The sequence below is a fragment of the Portunus trituberculatus genome, chromosome 31, assembly GCF_017591435.1.
Source record: "Portunus trituberculatus isolate SZX2019 chromosome 31, ASM1759143v1, whole genome shotgun sequence".
In the NCBI taxonomy this organism is placed as follows: domain Eukaryota; kingdom Metazoa; phylum Arthropoda; class Malacostraca; order Decapoda; family Portunidae; genus Portunus; species Portunus trituberculatus.
The window spans coordinates 22,054,385-22,077,962 of record NC_059285.1 but is presented as its reverse complement, the minus strand read 5'-3'; the positions used below and the strand labels follow the sequence as shown (position 1 = coordinate 22,077,962).

The 23,578-nt window shown below is 37.8% G+C and overlaps 1 protein-coding gene across 12 annotated transcripts in view; it reads left to right on the top strand.

The window, feature by feature from the left end:
• LOC123511327 (dipeptidyl peptidase 8-like) overlaps positions 1-23,578 on the top strand; it is a 610,443-nt gene that overhangs the window by 138,221 nt on the left and 448,644 nt on the right. For all 12 annotated transcript variants that reach the window (XR_006676755.1, XR_006676754.1, XR_006676756.1 and 9 more), the window contains one exon: positions 4,859-4,999. Coding sequence is in view for 8 of the 12 variants with exons in the window: in XM_045267115.1 (XP_045123050.1) it covers positions 4,859-4,999 (141 nt within the window). In the remaining 4 variants the exon portion in view is untranslated. The remainder of the gene's footprint in view (positions 1-4,858; positions 5,000-23,578) is intronic.

Genomic DNA, 23,578 nt, shown 5'->3' with positions numbered 1-23,578 from the left:
ACCTTGTTTTGTTGAGAAAATTCTTTCAATTGCAGCTACTTTCCTTTTTTCAGAAAGGCTATCACTTTAATTAATGTCTTTCAGTACAGGGTGTGCATGAATTCTCGTGTTCTGTAATGGATTTCAGGAGAAGCACAAGACTTCCTTTGTTTATAAAACAAATGGTAATTTCATATATTCCTCAGGAATGGAATGAGAGCCATATTAAAAAGACTACTATTAACGTCCTTTAAAGTACTCTCTCTCTCTCTCTCTCTCTCTCTCTCTCTCTCTCTCTCTCTCTCTCTCTCTCTCTCTCTCTCTCTCTCTCTCTCTCTCTCTCTCTCTCTCTCTCTCTCATACACGTACAAGAAAGATAGCTTGAAATATTTTATTATATTCTTACAGCAATGAAAGAATTGTGAACAAGTAAAAAAAACAACAGCTATTACTTTTGAGATGTTCCCCTTGCTCTCCAGAGGCTATTATATTTCGCGGTTTGCCACAGGGGGTTACCAGATATTTCGTCCATGGTGGAATAAAGTTTACTGAAATATCTGAACATAGCCATTGGCAACTTAGTGGGTGGAAAAAAGTTTCTAGACACACTCACCGTCTAAGTTGAGTAGGTGCGAAGACAATACAAGCGTGTGACATGAAAAATCACAATTACCCGAACGATCACCATCTCACCAGATGTAGTGATACAATCATTCATGAATGATCACCAGATGGTAAGGCTTAATGTATTTCCCTATGAAATGAAAGCAAAGTTGGCAAAACTGGCACTCTCATCTCACCCTTTTTGACATTTATAAACAATACAAATGCAAGATCAGCACTCTCACCCTTTTTAAATATTCAATTCACATTAGAGTATGGAGAATAAATATACATTGTAAGTGACAGCTTCCCTTTTGGTGGAAATTTATTGTCATTAATATTGAATAGTTCAACAGTGGATATCTGATCCCAGAGACTGTCTGTCATCGGAGACCAGATATGACTCATATTTGTTTGGGTTTTTATCCAAGGAGGACCTCATCATGTCAGTGACATCACTGTCTGCTGTCACTCACACAAAACCATAGGTCACTTCATGATTCAGTGTTACCACTTATACACTCCTTGTGTGATCCTGTGCTCCCAGTTTACTGCCATTTGCCCTTTACCCTTCACCAAGCCCACCCTACTGGCACAAGTAAGCCTCTGATTATGGACGGTCTCCTGCTAAATCTTAAATGGCAGGATTTGCCTCACTTTGATATTTGTCAAAATAAAGACTAATACACTTTAAATGAGTACATTTCTAGCTGAATAGTGCATGCTGTTTATACTAAGTAGGTGGACAACACAATATTGGTTTAATCTTACTGTAATAGTAAGAATAATATAAATATTATTGCCAGATGTTAAACCTTCTACCTCTGATTTCAGGAGATATATCACAGTAGATGATTTCCATTGTACTACTACTAAGATACTATTAAATTACAGTAATACTTTGAAATATGAACGCTCCAACATTCAATTTTTTTGATATATGACGAAAAATATAATATAATTTACACCTGGAAATACGAAGATATTTTTAAGATACGAATAGCCATCAGTAGGTGGTGCAGTGATCGCTCGGCTACCCGCATCCACCTGAACATTTAGTTCGTGTTGTGTATCGTTTTTCATCCTTTGTGCATGTATGTGTCTTAGCAGTGTGTATTTTTCCTTAAGTTTTGTGAAATCAAGACCTCATGATCATGGGTTCCAAAAGTAAAAATATAAAGGCTGAAAAGAAGAAACTTAGAAGAGTCTCGCAATGGATATGAAACACAAGATAATTGCAAAATATGAATGTGGTGTGCATATCTGTGACTTGGGTCTGTGCGCTAACGCTAGTAATAACTGTAAAGTCAAACCATTGTTGGTGTATCATTATGAGAACCCCAGGGCCTTTAAAGCACCTAAGGTGTTTTTTTTTTTTTTTTTTTTTTTATTTATACCATGTGGGCTTTTCACGGAAATTTATGGGCTAAAGGGGATACTTTTTAGGATACCTTCTATCTCAAAGCCCACCCGCTAGGAAACTGTTGCCCCGAGTAAGGAAGCCCAACCTACACTTGGACCGTGGACAGGATTCGAACCCGTGCGCTTGGAGACCCCTCAGATCCCAAAGCACCCATGGTTCCACTGTACCACGGCAGCCCTTAAAAGAGAAACTCCAGGTCATGTGGCATGCCAATAGTAAGGCATGGGTAACTCACCAATTCCTCCTCCGTACTACATGTACGAAGTTCTGTCACAATGTCGGTAAGTACGAATGCAAGTTGGGAGTTTTCGCTTGCGCTAAATCGGCAGATTTGGCGAGAAACACACAAAATAGCCTGTATTCACATATTGATTACACTTGGAAATTCAATAAACAATTGAGTACAAATGATGTTCTACCCATAAGCAAATCTTTCTCTTTGCAATGCAAAAACCAGAAGTATATAGATGCTATGGTTACCAAAATATCACAGGTTGAATGAGGTGGTATCATCAGTGTTTATGGCCTTGCATCCGATCGGGTTTAGTGGCCTTGGCTAGAGTGATAGAAAATGGGCCCCTTGTATCTCTCTCTCTCTCTCTCTCTCTCTCTCTCTCTCTCTCTCTCTCTCTCTCTCTCTCTCTCTCTCTCTCTCTCTCTCTCTCTCCTGTTCTGATACCACTCTCATTCAAATGTTGTCTTCCCGCTACATGGCGAGAAACCCAAGGTGTAGAAGTAAGGCTCGCGGGAGAGGTGGCAGAATCGGACACCGTGAAATCACTGTCGCTACCACCATCCATCGTAGGAGTTGGTGACACAATGACGTATACCATATGTTTACTCATGATGAATGTTGCCAGCTCACAAGCAAAGAAGACGGTAAAAAAATAGCCAAATTTTGCCTAAAAACGCCTAAACGTCTATCGACGTGCCCCGAGTCTTGTTTGATGAACGTCTATCCATGTGTCCTGAGTTTTGCGGGTTAAGTTGTTATTTTGGGTAATATAGTACATTTATATCATGCATACAATAAACATTGTATTTATCTTATACTAAATCTATATTTGGTTGGTATTTAAAGCATGTTAATTTTTTTTTTTTTGTGGGGGTGGTTAAATTCATATCACTGGAACGAATGAATTCTATTTCCATTAATATCCATGGGAAAAATTGATTTGATATACAAATTTTTTTGATATACAGGCAACCCCCGCGTAACGAAAGTTCACACAATGAAATTTTGCTACAATGAATGTTTCATTTTACTACCATCTGCTCGTTTAATGAACACCAAACTCGCTTTAATGAAGTTTTATCCCGGTAATTTTTTCCAAGTTTGAAAGCCCTGCCGTATTACGCAAGCCAACAGGGTTTTGAATACACCAGCGCCTCGTGGACAACACGCGCACCACTCACTCCCCATAGTTCAAAACAATAACAGCGTCAGCAGCAGCTCGTCTTCCCTCGCTCAACTTACCACCAAAACGCCCTGCAATGTCGCCTAGCATTGCTAAGAAGACCAGGAAGTCTCTTACTCTCAAAGTGAAGCTGTATATTATTCACAGACATGAGAGAGGCGAGAAAACTAATAGCATTGCTCGCCACCATCTTGACTCCATCTACTGTCTCTACTATTTTCAAGTCAGCAGACTCTATTAAGAAAGCTGGTGAGACCGTATCTTCCTTGCAAGCTAAAAGAACCACCTGAACTCATGACACTACAATGGATTAAATGGAAAGCCTTGTGGAAATGTGGTACATAAGTTTTGTATGTGATACAATGATGCGCCCTTTGTTTACATTCCACAGATTGCCGGTTAGTGTCTTTCCCGTTTCACTCTCCCTCCCTTCATAAATTTAAGATCATCAACATTATAAAGTTATGTACATACAGACATTAGTGTACATTATAATAACTTAGATTAAATTGCCTAGATGTTTAACTTCATAATTTTTACTTTCATTAAACCTTTCACTGTATTATGATGCACTCTCGCTTAACGAAGGTTTTTTTAGGAATGTAACCCCTTCGTTAAGCGGTGGTTGCTTGTACAACGATCGTCACGGAATGAATTAAATTCATATTTCAAAGTACCACTGTACTTCAATTGAATATAATGATACAGTGCCATCTAACTTCATAGTTGAATGCAGAAAAATCATAATAGTAAATGTCTTAGTTGGTTTGGCTATCACTTAACCCCTCAGTGACATCTAGTGGCTGCTGATTTCACAAATACCCTATTCCTTCTAAAGGATAACATAGGTAAAATCAAACTATATTCATGAACAAAAGTATATAAGTTGATTTTCCAATGAATTGACATTAGATTTATGTGGTTGTCTCCAGATTTTCAAACAAGTACACCTTTGATAGGAAGTGTATTAATCTAGATGACAGTAGGTAGGAAGACAACATGTTTGTGCCACTTAAAAGTCCAAGTGACACTGAACAACTTATTAGTATATGGAAACAACAATTCTGATTAAAAATATGCAATTGAAGTGTCCTTATGAGAGAATCATAGTGTCTAACCAAAATAAAGATCTGGCTGGCCTGCTTTAATTGAATCTAAGAAAAAAAATTTTGAATAACCACTTAATTTGTACTGTAGTGTCCATGCCACTTCACCATGAGGAGGAGGAAAGCTTTCTGTATCCCTCTCTCATTACTTCAGGAAGTAGTTCTGAGAGAGATTTATGTTCTTATTCACAGGATCTCATTTTATTTATTTTTGTGTGATGTTACTTGAAACTGTGTATAGTGTCTAGCTTATGAATCCCATTTTTGTCATGAATCCCTCACTCACTTAAGGAATATTATTTAATTCTTGATTATTTTTCATTCTACAGGAGAGGAGAAGAGAGTGACACATGTACACAGTGGAAGTGGGCGTTTGGAGTATGATCCTAAGAGTGCTGGCATGCCCTCTTATGTGATGCAGGAGGAGTTCTCACGTTATCAAGGATTTTGGTGGCAGCCTGTGTCCTCTGGTGAGTCAGTGCTGTAAGACAAAGAAACAGAAACCTGGGAAAATGTAAGAAATGGTTAGCTTTAATATAGGGTATGGAGGGAACTGGAAATTCAGTGTTTAAAGCAATGAATGGCATGAATTTGAATGAGGTATCCTGCATTAGCTGGGGTGCTTGTCCTACCTTGGTGTGTGTATTTTTACCTATTTGTATTTTACCTATTTGTGTATTACAGGGCCCAAGCTAAGCTCTCTGTGTCCTGTCTCCTTGTCCATTCCTGTCATATCTCTCTTTCATCTGGTTGACAAACACACCGCGTCAACGACATCACTGCTCAGTTTATTCCACTTATCAATGCTACGATGCGGGAAACTGTATTTTCTCACGTCATTTAGACAGATGTCCTTTATTAGCTTTTTTCCATGTCCTCGGAGATGATTACTTGTGGTCACCTTTATCAACTCTCTATCCAGTATGTCAATCTTGTTCACCAATTTATACATAGTTATCATGTCTCCTCTTGTTCTTCTCTCTTCTAATGTGGTTAACCCCAGCTTCCTCAGTCTTTCCTCATAGTCTAACTCCCTGAGTCCTGGTACCATCCTTGTTGCCAGCCTCTGTACCCTTTCCACCTTCTTCACATATGCGGTGACCAGACACATGCTGCATATTCTAACTGAGGTCTTATTAAGGTACATAATATCTTCTTCATCTTTCCTTCATCTAGGTAGTGGAATGCAAGTCCAATATTTTGAAGCATGTTGTATGTTTTCCAAAAAATCTTGTTAATGTGTTTCTCTGGTGACAAGGTGTTTTGCAGTTACTCCTAAGTCTTTCTCCTCATTGGTCTCTTTAATTTTCTCATCACCCAGCCTGTAATCCCTGTTTGGTCTATATCTACTTCTTCCCATTTTCATAACATGGGTCTTGTCTATATTAAATTCCATCTGCCACTCCTAACTCCACTCATATATTTTATCAAGATCTTCCTGTAACTTGTTACAATCTTCCACATTTTTTACTCTCCTCATAATTTTAGTATCATCCGCAAACATGTTCATATAACTGTCAATTCCTACTGGCATATCATTAACATAAATCAAAAACATGATGGGACCCAGCACTGACCCTTGTGGAACTCCACTGGTTACCTTCTTCCACTCGGACTTCCTTCCTCTCACCACTGTTCTCATTTCTCTTCCCATGAAGTAATTTTCCATCCATTTTGCTAGTTTATCATTTACTCCTCCAATAATTTTTAGTTTCCACATCAATCTATTGTGTGTGTGTGTGTGTGTGTGTGTGTGTGTATTCACCTAGTTGTATTCACCTAGTTGTAATTTTACAGGGCCTGGGTATCATACTCGTGTGGCCCCGTCTCCATATCTACACACAATCCAACTTTCCTTTAAAACTATGCACACTCCTCACTGACACCACCTCCTCACTCAAACCATTCCACACCTCCACACTTCTTTGTGGGAAACTATATTTCTTCACATCACATCCTTCAAGCATATTCCCTTGGCTATCTTTTTACTATGCGATCTCGTAGTTCTATTTAAGTTTTCCTCTCTCAACATCATTTGCTCATTATCCACTTCATCCAGTCCGTTCAACAGTTTATAAACCTGTATTAAATCTCCTCTTTCTCTTCTTTGTTCCAAGGTAAGCAAATTCATTTCTTATAATCTCTCCTTATAGGTCATTTCTGCCAATTCCGGAACCATTTTTGTTGCCATTCTCTGCAATCTCTCCATCTTCCTTATATGCTTGTTTTTATAAGGGGACCAAACCACTCCAGTATATTCCAATCTTGGTCTAATTACCGTACTAATTAATTTCTTCATCATATCTTTATCCATATAATGGAAGGCTAATCCAATATTTTTTATCAAATTATACGTTTCTCCAAACATCTTATCAATATGAGCCTCAAACTGCCCATGGTCTTGTATTATCACTCCCAAATCCTTTTCCTTTTCCACCTTTTTCAACACTACTTCTTCACCCATCTTATATGACCCTCTTGGCCATCTTCCACTCTTCCCCATCTCCATCACATGACTTTTGCTCAGATTAAATTCCATTTCCCACCTCTTGCTCCACTCCCAAATCTTATCCAGATCTGCCTGTAAAATTTCACAATCTTTTCCTCTTCACACACCTACACAACTTGCATCATCCGCAAACAAATTAATATAACTGCTTACTCCCTCTGGCATGTCATTAATATATGTGTGTGTGTGTGTGTGTGTGTTTGTTTGTGTGTGTGTGTGTGTGTGTGTGTGTGTGTGTGTGTGTGTGTGTGTGTGTGTGTGTGTGTGTGTGTGTGTGTGTGTGTGTGTGTGTGTTTATCTATTTGTGTATTATAGGGCCCGAGCTAAGCTCTCTGTGTCCTGCCTCCTTGGCCACTCCTGTCATATCTCTCTTTCATCTGATTGACACACACCGCATCAACGACATCACTGCTCAGTTTATTCCACTTATCAATACTACGATGCGGGATTTAGACAGATGTCTTTTATTAGTTTTTTTTCCATGTCCTCGGAGATGATTACTTGTGGTCACCTTTATTAACTCTCTGTCTAATATGTCAATCTTGTTCACCAATTTATAGATAGTTATCATGTCTCCCCTTGTTCTTCTCTCTTCTAATGTGGTCAGCCCCAGTTCCCTCAGCCTTTCCTCATAGTCTAACTCCCTGAGTCCTGGTACCATCCTTGTTGCCAGCCTCTGTACCCTTTCCACCTTCTTCACATTTTTCTTTATATGCGGTGACCAGACGCAAGCTGCATATTCTAACTGGGGTCTTATAAAAGTGCATAGTATCTTCTTCATCATTCCTTCATCTAGGTAGTGGAATGCAAGACCAATATTTTGAAACATGTTATATGTTTTCCCAAATATCTTGTTAATGTGTTTCTCCGGTGACAAAGTGTTTTGCACGGTTACTCCTAGGTCTTTCTCCACATTGGTCTCTTCAATTTTCTCACCATCCAGCCTGTAATCCCTGTTTGGTCTGTATCTACTTCTTTCCATTTCCATAACATGGCTCTTGTTTATATTAAATTCCATCTGCCACTCTTTACTCCACTCATATATTTTATCAAGATCTTCCTGTAACTTGTTACAATCTTCCACATTCTTTACTCTCCTCATAATTTTAGTATCGTCCGCGAACATATTCATATAACTGTCAATTCCTACAGGCATATCATTAACATAAATCAAAAACATATGGGACCAAGCACTGACCCTTTTGGAACTCCACTGGTTACCTTTTTCCACTCGGACTTCTTTCATTTCACCACTGTTTGCATTTCTCTTCCCACTAAGTAATATTCCATCCATTTTGCTAGTTTATCACTTACTTCTCCAATCTTCTTTAGTTTCCACATTAGTCTATTGTGTGGCACTTTATCAAAGGCCTTTCTCAAGTCCAGGTAAATAGCATCCACCCATCCCTCTCTATGTTGTCGTATGTCAGTCACTCTTGAATAAAAACATAATAAATTGGATACGCACGATCTTCCTTTTCTGAAACCAAACTGCCCTTCACTCAGAATGTTTTCACTTTTTAGATATTCACTCCACTTAGCTTTAATTACTTCTTGACATACCTTGCACAATATACTAATTAATGATACTGGTCTGTAATTTAACGGTTCCATTTTACTTCCATTCTTATATATAGGCACAATGTCAGCTCTTTTCCACTCTTTCGGGACTATTCCTGTTTGTATGGAGGTTTCCACAATATCAAATATCGGGTTTAACAATTGATCCTTACATTCTTTCAGCAACCTCCCAGATATGCCATCAGGCCCCATTGATTTATTAATATCCAAGTTACTTATAATTTTCCTTATATCTTCTTTAGTAACCATGATGTCCTGCATTTGCTTTATTTCCATAGGCCTTCCTCCTCTAAAATGCTCCTCCTTTGTAAACACTTTGCAAAAGTTGTTGTTCAATATTTCAGCTATATCTCTAGCATCCTCATATACTTCTTCCCCATCTTTTACTTTTTCTATTGCCTCCCTTTTATTTAGTTTTCCATTTATGAATTTGTAAAACATTCTAGGGTCACTATCACAGTTTTTCACCACTCTCGGTTCATATTCCTTTTGTGATTTTCTCCTTACTTCATATCTATTCCTTGCTTTTTTGTAGACTTCTCTTGATAATACTTCACTGTTTTTCTTAAGTTTCTTCCATGCCGTTTCTTTGTTCTTTTTTGCTTCTTCACAATTTCTAATAAACCACTGTTTATTATTTAAAGTCCTCTTTCTATGATATGGCACAAACTTCTTCACAGCAGAGTTATATAAATCCATAAATTTATCGTATTTCAATTGCATATCCCATTCCTGGTATATCACAGACCAGTCAATTTCATTAAAGAACTCTCTTATATGGTTATAATTTGCCCTAACATAATTTGATTTTTCCTCCCTGTGCTCCACACTCTTTTTCGTGCTTAATTCCATATCCAGCTCAAAACTTAGGACATCATGGTTACTTTTCCCCAAGGGACATTCATGTTCAATTTCCTCTTAAGTTATTTGTTACTACGTTTAACAATTCCTCTGCCCACTCACCACCATTCACCACTTTATAGTCTTCCCATACTATTTCCTTACAATTAAAGGCCCCGACTATCATCACTCTATCCTTTCTGATGAGTTCCTGCTTCATTCTGTCTAGAATATTTCTCATCACCATTTGATACTGTTCATAGTTCCAAGCACTGGTTCTGGGTGGTATGTATACTGTTATAATATTAATGTCCCTCTTACCATCTGTTATAAGCATACTTATCACTTCCTCATTTCCCTTACTAAAGTTCACCTCCTTCACTATCAGATCCTTCTTAGTAAAAACCATTATACCACCACCTCCTTTATTCTTTCTATAATTTCTCCATACTTTGTAGTGTTTTACATCAAACCAATCTAGCTTTATTTCAGGCCTTAACTTTGTTTCCACCACACACATTATGTCCGGTTCATTTTTTCTTTGGTAATCCATACACTCTAGCCTCTTGGACAGAAATCCATCTATATTCGTGTATGTCACTTGAATTCCATTCCTAATCTCTTTCTTCCATGTTCCAGTCAGTGTAATGTCTATTCCGTCTGTTTTATCCACCACTTCTTCAGCCTCCCATTTCTCTTCCTCCAAAAAAACTTGGTCTTTTCCTCCTCTGTTCTTTCCTCATTCTTCTCTCTCACTTCAGTTACAAGCTCTTTCATTTTCATTCTTTCCTCCTGTGTCATATTTCTTCTTATGTAAATTGTTTTGGTTTCCTCATATTCTGTAGTCTTGTATGTGTGTGTGTATTCACCTAGTTGTATTCACCTAGTTGTAATTTTACAGGGCCTGAGTATCATACTCGTGTGGCCCCGTCTCCATATCTACACACATCCAACTTTCCTTTAAAACTATGCACACTCCTCGCTAACACCACCTCCTCACTCAAACCATTCCACACCTCCGCACATCTTTGTGGGAAACTATATTTCTTCACATCCTTCAAGCATATTCCTTTGGCTATCTTTTTACTATGCGATCTTGTAGTTCTATTTAAGTTTTCCTCTCTCAACATCATTTGCTCATTATCCACTTCATCCAGTCCGTTCAACAGTTTATAAACCTGTATTAAATCTCCTCTTTCTCTTCTTTGTTCCAAGGTAAGCAAATTCATTTCTTTTAATCTCTCCTCATAGGTCATTTCTGCCAATTCCGGAACCATTTTTGTTGCCATTCTCTGCAATCTCTCCAACTTCCTTATATGCTTCTTTTTATAAGGGGACCAAACCACTCCAGCATATTCCAATCTTGGTCTAATTACCATACTAATTAATTTCTTCATCATATCTTTATCCATATAATGGAAGGCTAATCCAATATTTTTATCAAATTATACGTTTCTCCAAACATCTTATCAATATGAGCCTCAAACTGCCCATGGTCTTGTATTATCACTCCCAAATCCTTTTCCTTTTCCACCTTTTTCAACACTACTTCTTCACCCATCTTATATGACCCTCTTGGCCGTCTTCCACTCTTCCCATCTCCATCACATGACTTTTGCTCAGATTAAATTCCATTTGCCACCTCTTGCTCCACTCCCAAATCTTATCCAGGTCTGCCTGTAAAATTTCACAATCTTCTTCACTCTTCACACACCTACACAACTTCGCATCATCCGCAAACAAATTAATATAACTGTTTACTCCCTCTGGCATGTCATTAATATATACAAGGAAAAGTATTGGTGCCAGCACTGAGCCTTGTGGGACTCCACTCTCCACCACCAACCAGTCCGACTTTGCATCCCTTATTACCGTTCTCATCTCCCTCCATCTCAAGTAGTTTTCCATCCACTTTAACACTTTTCCTTTCAGTCCTCCATAAATCTCTAATTTCCATAACAGTCTCATGTGAGGTACCTTGTCAAAAGCTTTCTTTAAATCCAAATATACACAGTCCATCCATCCTCTCTCTCTTGTATTTTGTCAACCACTCTTGAATAAAAGCTCAGTAGATTTGTTACACATGACCTCCCTTTCCTGAAGCCAAATTGATGATCCGATAATAACTTATGATCCTCCAGGAACCGTATCCAATATTTCTTTATCACCCTCTCACAAATCTTACCGACCACACTTGTTAGAGACACAGGTCTATAGTTAAGAGGCTCTTCCTTACTGCCTCCCTTATAAATGGGCACCACTTCAGCTCTCTTCCACTCTACTGGTACTTCCCTGTTTCTAATGAACACCTTATAATATCATATAATGGATCAATCAATTCTTCTCTACACTCCTTCAATAATTTTCCTGAAACTTCATCTGGTCCCATCGCTTTATCATCTTTAAGTTCCTCCAACATTTTATATAACTCCTTTTAGGTATCTTAATGTCATCCATGTGCACATTTCCTTGTACATTCTGAGGCTTTACAAACATTGTTTCTTCAGTAAATACTTGCTGAAACCTATTATTTAGCAATTCCGCTATATTCTTAGGGTCATCTACTATCCCTTGCTCTCCTTTTAATCTTTCAATGGACTCTCTCTTTTAAGTTTACCATTTATGAACCTGTAAAACAATTTTGGATGTTCCTTACTCTTGTCTACAATATCTTTTCAAATTTTCTTTCTTCCTCCTCCTTACCCTCACATACTCATTTCTCGCCACTCTATAATTCTCCTTATTTAGTATATTCCTGCTCTTTTCCATCTTTTCCAAGCCACATCTCTCTTTTCCTTAGCCTTAACACAAGTTGCATTAAACCAATCCTTTCTTCCTTCCTCTCTCGGTTTATACTTTGGTACAAATTTCATAACTCCTTCTTTATAATATTTCATAAAAATCTCATATTTCTTTTGCACTTCTCTGATTTGTAACATCTCCTCCCAATCTAATTTTCTGAAATAATTTTTCAAACTTTCTGTGTCCATCTTTCTATAATTCAATCTACCACTCCTGTATGTCTCGTCCTTCCTTCGCTGTGTTGTTGCTATCTGCATTTCCATAACCACATGATCACTCTTTCCCAAAGGACACTTGTATTGTATATCTCCACATAGGTACACTTCTCTTGTTAACACCAAATCCAGTCTAGCCGGTTCATCATCTCCTCTATATCTAGTATTTTCCTTCACCCTCTGTTCCATCATATTTTCCATCATTAGATTAAGAAATCTCTCTCCCATGCTTCCTCTCCAACACCACTTACTAGATTTTCCCAATCCACCTCCTTACAATTAAAATCTCCTACTAGTATCACCTTTCTTTTTCCAGATAATACACTTTCCAAACTCTGTAAAGTATCCTTGATCATATTGTCGTATTCCTTAATGTCCAAGAATTTGTTTTAGGAGGTACATAGGTCACCATGATTATTAATTCTTTTCCATCACTTTTTATCCTTATGCTTATCACTTCTGCGTTGTTCTTCCCATACCAAACCTTATCCACATTTATTTATTTCTTCGTCATAATCATAACTCCTCCTCCACCTTTACTCTCTATCCTTTCTCCATATATTATATTTATTATCCAAATTTATCTTTGTTTTTCATGCAATTTTGTCTCAGTCAAACACACTATATCAGGCTTCTCCACCATCATATAGTCTTGCAATTCCAATCTACTTGACAGTATCCCATCTATATTAGTATACATTACGGTCCACCCACTGCTCCCTCTAGGGGTTCCTCCGTATTCCTTCTTTCCACATACCACTTTCTGACTCTCTCCTATAACTCTCCAAAAACTTTTCTCTTTCCTCCTCAGACCGCTCATCATTTTTCCTTCTCGCCTCTTCCACCAATTCCTTATATCTTCTCCTCTCTTCCTCATTTCTATTCTTTCTCACAAACACCTCTTTACAACCTTCTATCTCTCTTAACTTTGATGTTCTATATAGGATATCCTCCAGATTGTTGTGACTTCAGTACTACTTTAATCGGTCTGCTCACTCCCTCCTTATACGGACCCAGTCTATGGATCTCTTCCACTTCTTCTTGTAGGTCTTTTTTCATCATCATTTAGATTTTTGAACAGATCTCTTACCGTTTTAATTCTTCCTTAATTCTCTTAGGCTTATATGTTATATTTTGTTCTTTCATCCCAAATATTAACACACTCTTCTTCTTTTCTGCTATTTCCTTATCAATGTTTCCTTATTCTTCATTACATTAACCAGTTCCTTGGACCTTTCTTTTTGTCTTCCTTCAACTGATCTTTAATTATTTCTTGTAATCCAACCATCTCTGCTTCCCTCGACTCAGTCCATTGTGTTTTCTTCAGTTCCCATTCCCTTTCAAACCTTTCATTCTGCTCACTAATCATTTCCTTAAAGTCATCTTTCTCCTTTACTACTCTCTCCATTTTCTCCTCCAACCGTCTCTTGTATTTTTCAACCTCCACTCTCAAGTGTGCATTCTCATCCACCAATCGTTTTCATTTTCCTCCAGTCTCTTAACTCTTTCCTTCAAAGCCTTGCGAATTCTCTATCCTGCTCCTCCTCACTCCTCTGAACTTTTAATTCCTTCACCAACTCCTCAAATCTCTTCTCCAACATTACCAATCTACCTTGCAATGTTGCCCTGTTGAAGATGGACTCATGCTTTGACTGGCCACTTTCGGCTTTGCTCCTGGGCCTCATCAACATATTTTGAATTTGGTAATTTATTTCTTACCGGTCTATCCATTTTTTTTACTCTTCCTGGGAGCATGTGGGTGTGTGGTCACTGGGGCCAGGCCTGGTAGCTACGTGTGTGGTGGGATGCGTTGGCGGCTGCTATGGCTGGCCTTTGTGTGGTTCCCGCTCTGTCGTTTGGAGTGTGGAGGTTCTCACACCTCCGATCACTCCCATGTATTCTCATGCCACCAGGCTACGTTCACTCTGTACACTCGTTCACTCGCTCTGGTCTGTGTTGGCTTAAATTGCCCAGTTTCTTCATCATTTTCCACTTTGTTATTGCTGATATTGTTATTTTGTGTTTTCATCTTCCAGTATTCAAGAATTATTATTGTATCCAGGATTCAGAAAGAAGATGCATTCAGACTTTGGAAGTTCCAAAACCATAACACATTTTGCAGAAAATGTGCAAAAATTAGTTGGTGAATATTGTGATTTTGAACATTTTTTAGATGATCATGATTTTGATTGCCTACCTATCTTTTAGAAACCAATTTCATTATAGTAGCATGTATAATAAGAGAGTTATGGTTGTTGGAAGTTTGCCAAACTTTGAATGCATCATCTCTGTTTTGGTGCAAGTGGCCTTTGATAGGGGCATCAAAAAGGGGGTATCTAGCGGGCATATGAGATGTCCGTTGGCTTTGAAATTTTAGTATGTTGTTTGTTTGTGCCTATATATGAAGTTTTGTGCATTTCGGGGAATTTGGATGGAGTGTTAATGAGGATAAAATATATTTTTCCTTTATTTTACTTTACAGACTTTATTTTTCAGTCATTCACTAAGAAAATACCATATATAAATTTTTTGTTTATAAGATTTTAGATTTTTATATTGTCTTTGAAAATTTTTTTTTCTAAACTTTGTTTTGTTTTCTTTTTACATTTTTTGAAAATTTTGAAATACAGTGGTACCTCGAGATACAAAATTAATTAGTTCCGGAGTGGCTTTTGTATCATGATTTTTTTGTATAATGAGTCGCGTTTTACATGTAAATCGCCTAATTCATTCCAAGCCCTATGAAAACACCACATTAAATTTTATAATAAGGATAAAACCAGAATGAAATAGGAGCCAAATACATATAAATCATTCAGTATACCTAACCTAACTGGTAATACCTGTAAATGAAGTAGATAATAGAACATAATGCAATGATAAATGAAAAATAACAATACAAAAATTATACAAAAATCTGGAACCTTACCTTTTGAGTGAGGTGATGTCCGAAAGCGAAAGTGGTGGCAGAGGAGGAGGGCAAACGGCAGAAAATATAGAAAATTGCAGGAAACATTAACACTTAACTTTGCGAAACACTTAAAATTATTATTTTTTTTTTTAGTTTCTAAGTTTCATCAATTAACACTTAACTTTACGAGGCGTATCTTTCGTATGCTGAGTAATTTTTTGTAATATGAAGCGAAAAAATCTTTGCATAACATTTTGTAAAATGAAGTTTTCGTATACAGCTTTTGTACCTCGAGGTACCACTGTACTGTAAGACCATGAGTTATGAGCAGCTCGACCTGCGAGTAATCTAGGATATGAGCTGTCATTCAGTCAAGCTTTTGTTTTTGACATGAGCCAAAACTCAAGTTATGAGCTAGATATTTGGCTATTTGCTATTTGGCGCAGCAATGCCCGACTCCAGTGCTATGAGTTCACTTTTTTTTTGTTGTTGTGGAAACCTTTCTTGTGTTATACAAGTGTTTTGTGCTTTTTGTGCAGTTAAATGACTAAATTTCTTTTGCCTAACCTTAGGTCCTGAGTAAATGGCAGTATGTGATGACATAGGCCTAACTTATATCTGAAACATTGTGAGAAGAAGGATGAAACAAATATCCTTGTACTCCTATATTCAGAAATGCCCTGCAGACAAAAAAGCAATGAAGAAAATTAAGTTCATTGAAAGCAAAGTAAAAAAAAATGTAGCAAATAAGTTCAGCAATAAAGGGCAGCAGTAAGAGTGTAATAAATGAGTTCAATGGTAAGCAAAAGTTTATGCCAAATGAAGGTAGAGTGAAGACTCAATATTCGAACATCTTAAAAAGTCAAACTTTTCAATAATTGAATGCAAAAATTCAATAAAAAAAAAAAAAAAAAAATCTGGTACTCTAATGGCCGCACATGTAGTTGTCCTGTTTGGATACCAGTAATACCTGTAATACTGAAGCTAAAATACCGTAGGTATTCCTCTATACCGGATACCAGCACACATCCCTAGTCTCGCCGCCGTCGTGAGAACAACAACATTCTCCTGCATTGTTTTTTGTAGTTTTTTATTTAGAAACTTAGGATTGCTTCAAAGAGGCTTATTAATGATAAAAATAAGGAATTTAATGAGAGTGCAAGTGTTAGTGAGTCACAGCCTTCCACTAGTGGCTTCACAGGAATCATACCAAGAGATGATTTAGGTACCAGACGTTTTATATGGACAGTGACTCGTCCTCTGATGAATAACTTCCGTTCTCCTCCCCACCCATCTCCCCTCCTCTTCTACAATATCTATCACCAGCCTTCACTTACAGTAAGTTCAAGTAAAAGTTTATCAAAATATTTACATAGAAATTTTTGTTAAATTAAGGTTTTGCTAAGGTTGGAACGAATGACCTGATTTATATATAGGTTTCAGTATTTGAACTTTTTTTAATACTCAAGCAGGTATTTGGAATGAATTAAGTTTGAGTATTGAGTCTCCACTGTACTTTATTTAATGGCATATAAGATACATGGGCATATAAGACACACTGCCATTTCAGCAGATCATTTTTAGGAAAAAATTTATTTTGTATTTAAGGATATACTGCTACTTTCCTGGCCATATGAATTATTATTTTGGTAAAAACATTTCTCTATGGATTTCTCATTTACTACCCACATTTTTGTCATCCTCAAGTTCTGGCCAATGTAGGGCTATGCAACGAAGGTTTTGTGTACCTTGTGCTCTTCAGTTGGTCTCCTTGCTGTCCCCATGACACACAATTTTTTCCTTAGGTAGTGGTCTAAAAGTCTTTGCTGCTGCTCTATGAACATGCTCCTTGGCATAATCTGCCACTTGTAGTTTGTAGGAGATTATGTAACTCAATCTTTTTCCTCATGTTACCATAACAATGAAGGTGTTGATGTGTTTTGTTATGATCATGAACTTGAAGTTACTTCTCATCGTCAGATAGAATCGAGTTAGAGTTTCAATCAGCTGATATTTTAAACATGCATCATAGCCTCACAGATAATATTACTTTAATTTTTACAGCAATTTGTTTTTAACCCTTAACTGCCCAAATGTTTTTTGGAATGGTAAAATAGATAATTGTTGGTTTTTTCCTCTTTTTTATGGAGACATGTTATTACTCTATGATGATTTTTGTTGAAACCAGCCTTTATTTTAGAATATATATATATATATATATATATATATATATATATATATATATATATATATATATATATATATATATATATATATATATATATATATATATATATATATATATATATATATATATATATATATATATATATATATATATATATATATATATATATATATATATATATATATATATATATATATATATATATATATATATATATATATATATATATATATATATATATATATATATATATATATATATATATATATATATATATATGTACTGGGGCTATGTGACGCTCAGGCCTAGTGTACTGGGCCTAAGTGAAGCTTAGACCGAGTGGTTAAAAAAAAGAAAGATGTAACGGATCCAAGGGGGGAGGAGAAACAGCCAAACTTAACAAAAATAGACACTTTAATCCTCTGGCGACACAACAGTCATGTAAACGCCTATCTACCCTACCTATAGAGGGAGAACTATGGGAGGAACCTTAGGTGACTCAGCTTTGGGACGAATTGAGGTGAGGTGCCCGGTGGCATCCCGGGAGGGAAGTATTGTGTCGCGTCCTCTCGTTGGCGTCCTCCCCCCTCTCTCTCTCTCTCTCTCTCTCTCTCTCTCTCTCTCTCTCTCTCTCTCTCTCTCTCTCTCTCTCTGCCTGGGTCTGCCTGCTGGGTGGAAGGGGGCAGAGGGTCCCATAGGGGTGTTGCTGAAACCACAAGAAGTATTTCCTTATGTGTTGTTCTTGCAATACCTCATGGAGTACTGCAGCACTACCGTGATATTGGTCGGGGAACCTACCTCAGACAAGAGTGGTGGTGTTCTGTGTGAGGACACCACCATGCCCCCACCTTATGAAGTGCGGCCACAGCTATTGCGCGCTGCCTATGTCATCCCTCTTGTTTTCCCTCGAGGGACTATCCATATAAGAACTCCTAGCTACATAGATGAAGAGAAGATGAGGATTTGGTGACTAAATACATACCCTAATATTGGGTAATAATCCCAACCCAGTACTGCCACTCAGTACATATATATATATATATATATATATATATATATATATATATATATATATATATATATATATATATATATATATACACATACAGGGGATCCTCGTGATTTGACCATTCGCAGTTCGAATTATCGCCAATTCGAACTCAGTTAATTAATACCCAATCCTCAAGGTTTGACTGACTGACTCACCAATTCATATCTTGCATGCCACCCACCTGGTGAAATCCACCGCCACCCCAAATTCGCCGCCAGCCTGCCAAACAGAAGTGGAAACCGACTCTACCTAGTGCCAAGGCTGCCACTCATAGGGGAAATCCCCTACAGTAGGTGATTTTAGCCTAATGTAGAGGGTAGGGGATGCCTACAGGGAAAATAGCAATTTGTAAGGGAAACTAGATAGTTTATTGACAATATGTAGGGAATATATATTTTTTTAAACTATAAATATTTGTCTGGACACCCTTTAAAGTTTATGAAATATATATATATATATATATATATATATATATATATATATATATATATATATATATATATATATATATATATATATATATATATATATATATATATATATATATATATATATATATATATATATATATATATATATATATATATATATATATATATATATATATATATATATATATATATATATATATATATATATATATATATATATATATATATATATATATATATATATATATATATATATATATATATATATATATATATATATATATATATATATATATATATATATATATATATATATATATATATATATATATATATATATATATATATATATATATATATATATATATATATATATATATATATATATATATATATATATATATATATATATATATATATATATATATATATATATATATATATATATATATATTAACTTATATATAGAAAAACTTCGCGAACCAGTTATAACAAGTTTAACCCCTGACTTGAACTTCCATTGAGGGTAAACAAAGCGAGAGTAAAAATGATGGAGTAAAACATTTAGGCAGTTTAATTTAAGTCGTTATAATGTACACTAATGTATGCATGTACATAACTTTATAATGTTGATGATCTTAAATTTATGAAGGGAGGGAGAGTGAAACGGGAAAGACACTAACCGGCAACCTGTGGAATGTAAACAAAGGACGCATCATTGTATCACATACAAAACTTATATACCACATTTCCACAAGGTTTTCTATTTTATCCATTGTAGAGTTACAAGTTCAGGTGGTTCTTTTAGCTTGCAAGGAAGATACAGTCTCACCAGCCTTCTTAATAGTCTTTTTTTTTTTTTTTTTTTTTTTTACGTAGGGAAGAGGGCCAGCCAAGGGCAAAATAAAGAAAGTTAGAAAAAGGCCCACTTGAGCGCTGGCTTTCCAAAGACTTCAAAAAGTGTCAAAACCGTCAGCCAGAATTAGGGGAGCAAATGCCTCGATACCTCCCTCTTAAAAGAAGACAAGTTGTAGGAATTCGGAAATACAGATGCAGGGAGGGAGTTCCAGAGTTTACCAGTGAAAGGGATGAATGATTGAGCGTACTGGTTAACTCTTGCATTAGAGAGTTGGACAGAATAGGGATGAGAGGAAGAAGAAAGCCTTGTGCAGCGTGGCCGCAGGAGGAAGGGAGGCATGCAGTTAGCAAGATCAGTAGAACAGTTACCATGAAAATAGCGATAAAATATAGAAAGGGATGCAACATTTCGGCGGTGAGAAAGAGACTGAAGACAGTTAGTCAGAGGAGGGAGTTGATGAGACGAAGAGCTTTCGATTCCACCCTATCAAGCAAAGCTGTGTGACTGGAACCCCCAAACATGCGAAGAGTACTCCATACAGGGACGGATAAGGCCCTTATACAGAGTAAGCAGTTGGAGGGCGAGAAAAACTGTCGGAGACGCCTCAGAACACCTAACTTCATAGAAGCTGTTTTAGCAAGAGATGAGATGTGAAGTTTCCAGTTAAGATTATGAGCAAAGGACAGACCGAGGATATTCATTGTGGAAGAGGGAGACAGTTGAGTGTCATTGAAGAAGAGGGATAGTTGTCTGGAAGGTTGTGTCGAGTTGATAGATGGAGGAATTGAGTTTTGAGGCATTGAAAACTACTAGATTTTCTCTGCCCCAATCGGAAATCTTAGAAAGATCGGAAGTCAGGCGTTCCGTGGCGTCCCGCGTGATCTGTTGATTTCCTGAAGGGTTGGACGTCTCTGAAAGAACGTGGAAAGATGTAGGGTGGTATCATCAGCGTAGGAGTGGATAGGGCAAGAAGTTTGGTTAAGAAGGTCATTAATGAATAATAGAAAGAGAGTGGGTGACAGGACAGAACCCTGAGGAACACCACTATTAATAGGTTTAGGAGAAGAACAGTAGCCGTCTACCACAGCAGCAATAGAGCGGTCGGAAAGGAAACTTGAGATAAAGTTGCAGAGAGAAGGATAGAAGCCGTAGGAGGGCAGTTTTGAAATCAAAGCTTTATGCCAGACTCTATCAAAAGCTTTTGATATGTCTAATGCAACAGCAAAAGTTTCACCGAAATCTCTAAAAGAGGATGACCAAGACTCAGTAAGGAAAGCCAGAAGATCACCAGTAGAGCGACCTTGACGGAAGCCATACTGGCGATCAGACAGAAGATTGTGAAGTGACAGATGTTTGAGAATCTTCCTATTCAGGATAGATTCAAAAACTTTAGACAAGCAAGAGATTAAAGCTATAGGACGGTAGTTTGAGGGGTTAGAACGGTCACCCTTTTAGGAACAGGCTGAATGTAGGCGAACTTCCAGCAGGAAGGAAAGGTACAAGTCGATAGACAAAGTTGGAAGAGTTTGGCCAGGCAAGGTGCAAGCACAGAAGCACAGTTTTTGAGAACAATAGGAGGGACCCCATCAGGTCCATAAGCCTTCCGAGGGTTTAGGCCAGCAAGGGCATGGAAAACATCATTACGAAGAATTTTGATTGTAGACATGAAATAGTCAGAGGGAGAGGGAGGACAAGCCCAGAATCGTCCAAGGTGGAGTTGTGAGCAAAGGTTTGAGAAAAGAGTTCAGCTTTAGAGACAGAAGAGATGGCAGTGGTGCCATCAGGATGAAATAAAGGAGGAAAGATGAAGAAGTGAAGTTATTTGAGATGTTTTGGCTAGATGCCAGAAGTCACGAGGAGAGTTTGAGTTTGAAAGATTTTGACATTTCCTATTTATGAAAGAGTGTTTGGCAAGTTGAAGAACAGACTTGGCATGATTCCGGGCAGAGATATAAAGTGCATGAGATTCAGGAGATGGAAGGCTCAAGTACCTTTTGTGGGCAACCTCTCTATCATGTATAGCACGAGAACAGGCTGAGTTAAACCAAGGTTTAGAAGGTTTAGGTTGAGAAAAGAATGAGGAATGTACGCCTCCATGCCAGATACTAACACCTCTGTTATGCGTTCAGCACAAAGAGATGGGTCTCTGACACGGAAGCAATAATCATTCCAGGAAAATCAGCATAATACCTCCTCAGGTCCCCCAACTGGCAGAGGCAAAACGCCAGAGGCACCTTCGCTTTGGGGATCCTGCGGAGGGATTGGAAAAATAGGACAAGATACAGAAATGAGATTGTGATCGGAGGAGCCCAACGGAGATGAAAGGGTGACAGCATAAGCAGAAGGGTTAGAGGTGAGGAAGAGATCAAGAATGTTGGGCGTGTCTCCAAGACGGTCAGGAATACGAGTAGGGTGTTGCACCAGTTGCTCTAGGTCATGGAGGATAGCAAAGTTGAAGGCTAGTTCACCAGGGTGGTCAGTGAAGGGAGAGGAAAGCCAAAGCTGGTGGTGAACATTGAAATCTCCAAGATTGGAAATCTCAGTGAAAGGGTAGAGGGACAGAATGTGCTCCACTTTAGAAGTTAAGTAGTCGAAGAAATTATTATAGTCAGAAGAGTTAGGGGAGAGATAAACAGCACAGATGAATTTAGTTTGAGAGTGACTGTTAACCCCTTCAATACGGTGACGCCTATGTGGGCGTCATGAAGCCCCAGTAGCAAATACGGTGACGCCTACGTAGACGTCATATTTCTTTTCTGAGCTTTCTTCAGTTCAGTTGTCCCGTATAGTGTGTTGGATACCAACTACACACGCCGTATGCTGTCCTTGAAATTCTAGTGCTCCTCCCACCATTCTTATTCTTGTCTCCACCAATCACTAAAGATAAGCTACATGCGTCCGCCTTGTGTCTAAAATTACCCAATGGCATAGACTGTTCCTCTCTCTCTCTCTCTCTCTCTCTCTCTCTCTCTCTCTCTCTCTCTCTCTCTCTCTCTCTCTCTCTCTCTCTCTCTCTCTCCCTCCATCCCATCTCCTTTCCTCCTTCCCATATCCTTCCTTCCTCCCCTCTCCCTCTCGAAGATAAGTTACATCGTCCTGCCTTGTAACATTCTGTGTAACACACACACACACACACACACACACACACACACACACACACACACACACACACACACACACACACACACACACACACAAATACAAAACAACAAATTTTCTAATCTCTGTCTCTCTCTCTCTTCCTTCGTTTCCTCTCCTTCCCTCCTCCCCTTCCTCTCGAAGATAAGCTACATGCGTCCGCTTGTGTCTAAAATATTAGCAAATGTCACTCTCTCTCTCTCTCTCTCTCTCTCTCTCTCTCTCTCTCTCTCCGAAGAGAGAAGCGTCCACTTTCCTCTTGAAGGCGATATAGTGACTAAAAATAGCAGCATAATACACAAAGGCGACAAGTATGACAAGCTTGCGAGTTTCCCGCTTGGGCCGGCACTACCACCCGTATATCATACAGGCGGGCTTTTTTAACATCTGGCGCGAAGGGGTTAAGTTGTAGCCAGATGGTGGAAAATTTGGAAGACTCGAGAGTGTGGGCACGAGAGCAAGTTAAGTTGTCGTGTACATAGACGTTGTGCAACATCCAGCTTTGGAATGAAAATGAGAATAGA